This window comes from the organism of the source record quoted next, unplaced genomic scaffold, assembly GCF_019419815.1.
Source record: "Pyrus x bretschneideri cultivar Hongxiangsu unplaced genomic scaffold, Pyrus_bretschneideri_v1 Contig42, whole genome shotgun sequence".
NCBI classification, from domain to species: domain Eukaryota; kingdom Viridiplantae; phylum Streptophyta; class Magnoliopsida; order Rosales; family Rosaceae; genus Pyrus; species Pyrus x bretschneideri.
In genome coordinates this window covers 4300853-4307765 of record NW_025999746.1, presented here as the reverse complement: position 1 = coordinate 4307765, position 6913 = coordinate 4300853, and the positions used below count along the sequence as shown (strand labels likewise).

The following is a 6913-nucleotide window of genomic DNA, read 5'->3' as shown; positions in this document are numbered from 1 at the left end:
AGCTAGAGAGAGAAACGGGTTTCATATATGAATAGAGAGAGAAAGAGGAGATTCACAGAGAAGAGAAAGAGAGGTTGAATATTTCTTTGGTATATTATTTCATAGTCAATAAGACATCTTAATACAAGTATTTATAGACAACACAAGATTGCAACTAATCTAACTACCTAGCTAATCTTCTGCCAAGTGTCATAATCTCAGACACGAACATAATATCTCTATCATCACCCTCAAACTCATGCTTGGATGATACTAGCATGAGATTGCTACAATGTGTATGAAACGAAGGGGCACTCAATCCCTTAGTTAGAATATTTGCAAATTGTTCCTTGGAAGAGACAATCTGAACATGGAGTTAATTCTTGGCAACCCGTTCTCGAACAAAGTGAACATCAACTACGATATGTTTTGTTCTTTGGTGTTGAACGGGATTGAAAGATAAGGCGATGGCCGACATGTTATCACAAAACAGAACTGGAACATAAGGGACTTTAATCTGCAGAAAGCTGAGAATTTGCTTAATCCAATCAAGTTCTGCAGCTGTAGAAGATAAGGCCCTATACTCGGCCTCTGCGGAAGACTTAGAGACAGTTTGTTGCTTTTTTGAGGACCAAGATATAGGATTACTAGCCAAGTAAACAACCAACCCAGTGGTGGATCTTCGAGCATTAGGATCGCCTGCCTAATCAGCATCACTGAATGCTTTAATGTCCAAATCTTAACTGGAATAAGCCATATGCCATAGTACCCTTAAGATATCTAAGAATCCTCTTGACTGCAGTCTAATGTGAGACCATAGGACACTGCATAGACCGATAGACTTGGTGAATTGAGAAAGCAATATTAGGCTGGGTAAAAGTTAAATATTGTAGAGCACCGACAACACTCCTATAAAGGGTAGGATTGTTGTATGGTTCACTATCATCCTTAAGGAACCTATTATAAGGTAAGCAAGGTGCATCACAAGGTTTAGAGTCGACCATTTATGTTTTAACCAACAGATTAAGAACATACTTTTGCTGTGAAAGAAACAAACCAGTTGCAGTTTGAGAGATTTGAATACCCAAAAAATAATGTAGAGAACCTAGGTCTTTGATATCAATCAGAGGTCAAGGACTGAATAACTTGTTGAATAGCCATAGAATCATTACCAGTGATAGACATCATCCATGTAGAGTAACAAAATAACCAAGGTGGAACCAACAGTTTGCACAAACAGTGATGAATCGGAATAAGTATTCTGGAACCCCAACATAGGAAGAAAAATAGTAAATCTCTCATTCTAGGCTTTGGGAGCCTGTTTCAAACCATAAAGAGATTTATGAAGTTTGTAGACCAAATTAGGATACGTAGAATCCTCAAAACCAGGAGGTAACACCATATATACTTCATCTTGTAAAATGCCATGTAAAAAAATCATTTTTTACATCCAATTGCCTAAGAGACCAACTGAAATAAGCAGCTAAACCCAACATTATCCTCATTGTTGTAGGTTTAATATTAGGACTGAAAGTTTTAGTATAATCAATCACAGGTTCTTGACTAAACCTTTTTGCTACCAACTAAGCCTTATGTCTAGCTATAGTACCATCAACATGTTTCTTAAGCTTGAATACCCATTACAACCTACCAAATTCTTGTTCTGAGGTAAAGGTACCAAACTCTAAGTTTTCTGAGTATGAAGTGCACCAATTTCTTCCTTCATAGCATCTAACCAAACTGGACACTTGAGAGCTGACTTATAAGAACTAGGTTAAACCAGAGAAAGATCACTTGCATTGGCTGACTGTAAAGCGGATACAAGTGCTTTCTTTTTTATTATCCCACTTTTGCTTCTAGTTTGCATAGGATGTAGATTCATAGGTGGAATTGATAATACTACTTGAAGAGTGCAGGACAATGGACAGGTGCCACATGGATCTCAAAGTGTTCAGTTTCTGTAGTAGTAATGGACTGAGATACAGGAAATAAAGGTAGACTAGTACTAGGTGAGAGTGATGGTGAAGATGGGATTGAAGATGACGCATGAGAGTTGGAAGGCATGGAAAAGGAAGTGAACTCTGTAACTGGTGCAGATATAAGTGAAACTACTAAGTTGTTTGATGTCACAACTGGTATTGGTAAAGACACATAAGATGTGGGCAAACACACAGATGATGTGGTATTGGTATTGATAGTGGATGATGTCAATTAGTCTTCAAAAGGAAACTCTTGTTCACAGAAAAATACATGTCTTGATACATAAATTTTCTGTCTAGCAACCTCATAACCCAATAACCCTTTGTATTTAGAAGTATACCTTAAAAAGACACACTTAGTTTTTTTGGGTTGTAACTTGGTGTTATTGTAAGGTTTAAGAAGTGGATAACAAGCACATCCAAAAAATTTCAAATGAGAGAGAACTGGAACATTACCATTTAGTAACTCAAACGGAGATTTGTGAGATAATAATAGAGTAGGCATTCTATTGATTAGGTAAGTGGTTGTTTGACAAGCAAAACTCCAAAAATGAGAAAGAATCTGAGCATTTTGAAGCAAAGTAATGGTGGTTTCAATAATATGTCTATGTTTTCTCTCAGACAACCCATTTTGTTCCGAGGTGTATGGACATGATTTTTGATGGGAAATGCCTTTCTCAACTAGAAAAGACTAAAACTTAGTACTACAATACTCCCATCCCCCATCACTTTGTAAAGTCTTCATACTAGCAGAAGATTGACTCAACACATAGGCATAAAAAACAATAAAGGTAGGACAAAGATAAGATTTATTGATAAGTGGGAATATCCATGTGTATTTAGTACATTCATCAATAAAGGTAACGTAGTACCTATATCAATCGACTGATGTACAAGGTGTAGGACCCCAAAGGTTACTATGCACTACATCAAAGGGAATGATAGACTTATTGACAGCGGATTGAAATGGTAGCTTACAAAATTTTCCTTCTAAGCAACTTTGACACACAACAGGTACAAAATCTTTGGCACACGGAATTTTGGACTTATGAAACATCAAAGAAACAATGGAATTAGAGGGATAGCCTAACCTACTATGCCATATATTAGAATTGACAAGTTGTACAAGAAAAGCTTTGGCTTGTAGCTTTGACTGAGGTACACCAAGATTAGAAGTAGCTAAGGAATGAATGGGGTAAAGTCCATTATTGCATAGCCCTCGGAATAAGATCCTCCCTATGGCTTTATCCTATATCCAGAAGCAAAAAACATCAAAAATAAGGTAGTAATTATTGTCCAGACGCAACTTGTGAACCGAAAGCAGATTCTGTGACAATTTGGGAACATATAACACAAAATTTAACTTTGCACATAAGTATTAAACATAGTACTACCAATATGAGACACTTTCAAACCTTCACCATTAGTTGTTTGAATGGTTTCATTGAATGGATAGGGGGAAGCCAATGACAAGTTGCTCAAATCTGTTGTCATGTGATTAGTCGCACCGGAATCAGTAAGCCAAGCCTGAGAGGTAGTATGTGATGTATAGGGTTACGATGGTTGAGCAACCACAGTGTGCATAGCTTGCATTGATGGTTGTGAGTGATATTGCTGCCCATTATAAGCAGGAACTGAACTTTAAGGAAAATTGCCATATTGTGGTCCAGCATAAAAGCCATATTATTGTCCAGACATGGGAGAATAGTGAGAACTAGAGCCAATATCGTTCGATCCTTTCTTGGTGTAAAAATAAAACCATGTGGCATGATTGGTTTTTCCATAGATGTCACATTGAGGTCTGGTAGGGGGCGTTGAACCACAAAATGGTGCTGTGTGACACTCATTGTTACACAATTGGCATGTAACAAATGATGGAGCAAAAGGTTCATAAGTGGAATGTGGCGCTTGTCCAAGTACTCCTGGAGTGGGAGTAGGAAACACATGAGTCTGAGGTTGATAAAATGGTTTGGAATGAAAGTTTCTGGAACCTTGAGTAAACTTTCCCTTGCCCTTGTTTTTATATTGATTGAATTGCTTGAAACCCCTTTGAACACAATTAGACTATTCAGAACCAACAGAAAAAGGCTGAGATTGACCTTTAGGTGCCTGTGATGAATTGTTAGCAACCATTGCAGCTAAAAATGGTGCATTTGTCCTAGAATCAATGATGACCTTTTCTGCAAGTAACTGAGATCTGAATTCTTTGAGAGAAATGACTTGTTCTCTTCGTCGAATGACAGTTCGAAAAGTATTATACTCAGCAGGCAACCCATTTAAAGCCAAAATCACTGTATCTTCATCAACAAATGAAACACCCATAGCAATAAGATAATCCCTAGCAACTTTTATCCTTTGCAGATACCAAGCCACAATATTAGTACCTTTCTTAATGTTCTTTAAATTCGACTTCATTTGAAAAATACTAGTTCGAGAAACCGTAGAAAATTGCTCCCTTAATTGAGTCCAAAGATCTCGAGAACTAGTATTCATTATAGCACAAGACATGGCTACCGGAGATAAAGTTGCAGTAATTAACTGCATAATCACCATAAGTGGATGAATTTGACATATCCACACCAGAATTAGCAGATTAAGATGCACAACGAGCAGGACAAGGGATAGAGCCATCAACAAATTCCATGATACCATTACTCTCAAGTAATAATTGCATTTGAAAATGCCAATTAAGATAATTGGAGTCATCAAGCTTAACATTCACCGAAGTAGGAAGCGATGAAATAAGCGCAGTAATTGGAGATTGGAGCAATTGCAATTAACTAGCAGTAACCATGATTCAAGAAATCAAGTCACAAAATCTAGGATACAAAAAGATACCTCTTAATGGTGAATTCACAAACACTTGGAGTGCAAGAAAACAGAAGAGAACAGAATGAGGATTCCGATCAGAAATTGTAGAACGTCAAAACCCTAGAAACTTGTAGAAGAAGAAATCGAAGAGACAAAGCACAATTCAGCAATTGCACTTAAAGCTTTGCAGTAATTTGAGAGAAGAGCGGAAGCTTGTGAAGGATCAACGGCGATTGATACCATGTCAAGCTAGAGGGAGAAACAAGTTTCGTATATGAATAGAGAGAGAGAGAGAGAGAAAGAGGAGATTCATATAGAAGAGAAAGAGAGGCTGAATATTTATTTGGTATATTATTTCTTAGTCAATAAGACATCTCAATACAAGTATTTATAGAGAGCACAAGACTACAACTAATCTAACTACCTAGCTAATCTTCTGTCAAGTATCATAATCTCAGACACAAACATAATATCTCTATCACTAATGATGATATATACATGACTAAAATTGGTTTATCTTAAGCATTCTCGACGGACTAAGCAGCCTATAGGCACCGCCAAGCGTCATGGATGCACGAATTTAGACGACGTGCGGGGCTGCAAAGCATCAACGAACCATAACCCTTAACAAACCCACAGTTAGGAGTACTAACTTCCTCACTGCTCTCCATCTCAGCCAACACTTTATAAAACAAATCCACATCACAAGGAAGCAAAATCGGACCTTCGCAATTGTAACCGTATTCCATTTCGGCATCATCCAGCAGCATCTTAAACAAGGAATGATTCGCAAACTCCGTCTTCACTGCAAATCGTTGTCTTTGCGGTCCAACGTAGACCGAAAAACACCCGTCCGGAGCTACCAGGCCTTTGATCTTCCTAGTACTGGAACTGCAGTGCCATGACTTGCTCTTTGTCAACGAGTTGTGTACTTTGCTGCTGCTCTTTCTTTGTAAACTCCATCGCTTCCACGCGTTGGCGATCAGATTCTTCTTCCACTTTCCCTTTATGATATCCATCTATATGAAGTTTTACAAGAAAATATAAATATGTGGATTTAGAATCTGAGGACCTCTGAGGACCAAACACAAGAGATTTATATATGAAAGTGTGTGTATAAATATGTATGCGTGTATCTATATATTTGTGTATATATATGCTTGAGAAGTTGAGAAATCAGATGAGGGAATTGTTCACAAAGCCCCATCCTCAGGTAAACACTCCTAATAATATGGGAGATCGTCAACTCTTATAGGCTCATAGATTTTGAAAAAATATATGAATTGTTTAAGGAAATAATGTGGAGAAAATAGAAAGGGCCACTTCCTTTTGTCTTTCAACAGCAACGTATGCTAGCTAGGGTTAATGGAGAACAAGATAATGAAAGGAAAATAAACATAAAATATAAAAATAAATAACAACATTAACACTTTTTTTTTGGGGGAAAATCTTGACGGTGTTAGGAAAATTTTATTGATAGCGAAAAAAGGAGTTATACCTAATCAATGAGATATAAATCTTACCCTTCATAAAACAGATACACTAAAAAGGATTACACACACAAAAAAAAAAAAAAAAAAAAAAAAAGACATAAAGCTTACCTTCCTAGAAACATAACAATATCAACACATGTTTGATTGCAAAATAAGCAAATAAGACAACTACATATATATTTGAATTTAGTTTAAGGTAAGCGACCTAGAAGAATATTAACATGAGATAATCAAAGCTTTTGTCAACTTAGTAATATTTGGAGGCCAAAAATGCCACGTAGTGAGTGGTGGTAGGTTAAGTGAGCTTCTTGGAAGTCTTGGTGTTCAATTCTACTCCAACACCTAGCTAGGCGGAATCCCCAGAAATGATTTTATCCTTAACACATGGTTTTTGTCTGCACCAAGATATATTTTTAGTCTTTGCATAAAGTTCTAGGGCTGTATTATTTTTAACTAAGAGCATCCGACACGTATTATCTAGGATCGATGAAAGATCAACTTATGGGTGGCTGCCATCATGACATTGAATGGGTCATCATACCCTCGTTGGGGAGTAGATGAGTTCATGTTTCATTGGTTTCCCATTTATAAATCAATAAAAAAAAAAAAAATTGTTATTGGCATTCCAAATTTTTCATTCTACATTCCAAA

At 36.9% G+C, this 6913-nt stretch overlaps 1 protein-coding gene across 1 annotated transcript; it reads right to left on the bottom strand.

Moving 5' to 3' along the window:
• Positions 1–5107: 5107 nt before the first annotated feature.
• Positions 5108–6618, bottom strand: LOC103929995 (auxin-responsive protein SAUR71-like). Its single transcript, XM_009339272.3, has one exon. The coding sequence runs from the start codon at positions 5786–5788 to the stop codon at positions 5315–5317; it is 474 nt and encodes a 157-aa protein (XP_009337547.2). The 5' UTR covers positions 5789–6618; the 3' UTR covers positions 5108–5314.
• Positions 6619–6913: the final 295 nt, after the last annotated feature.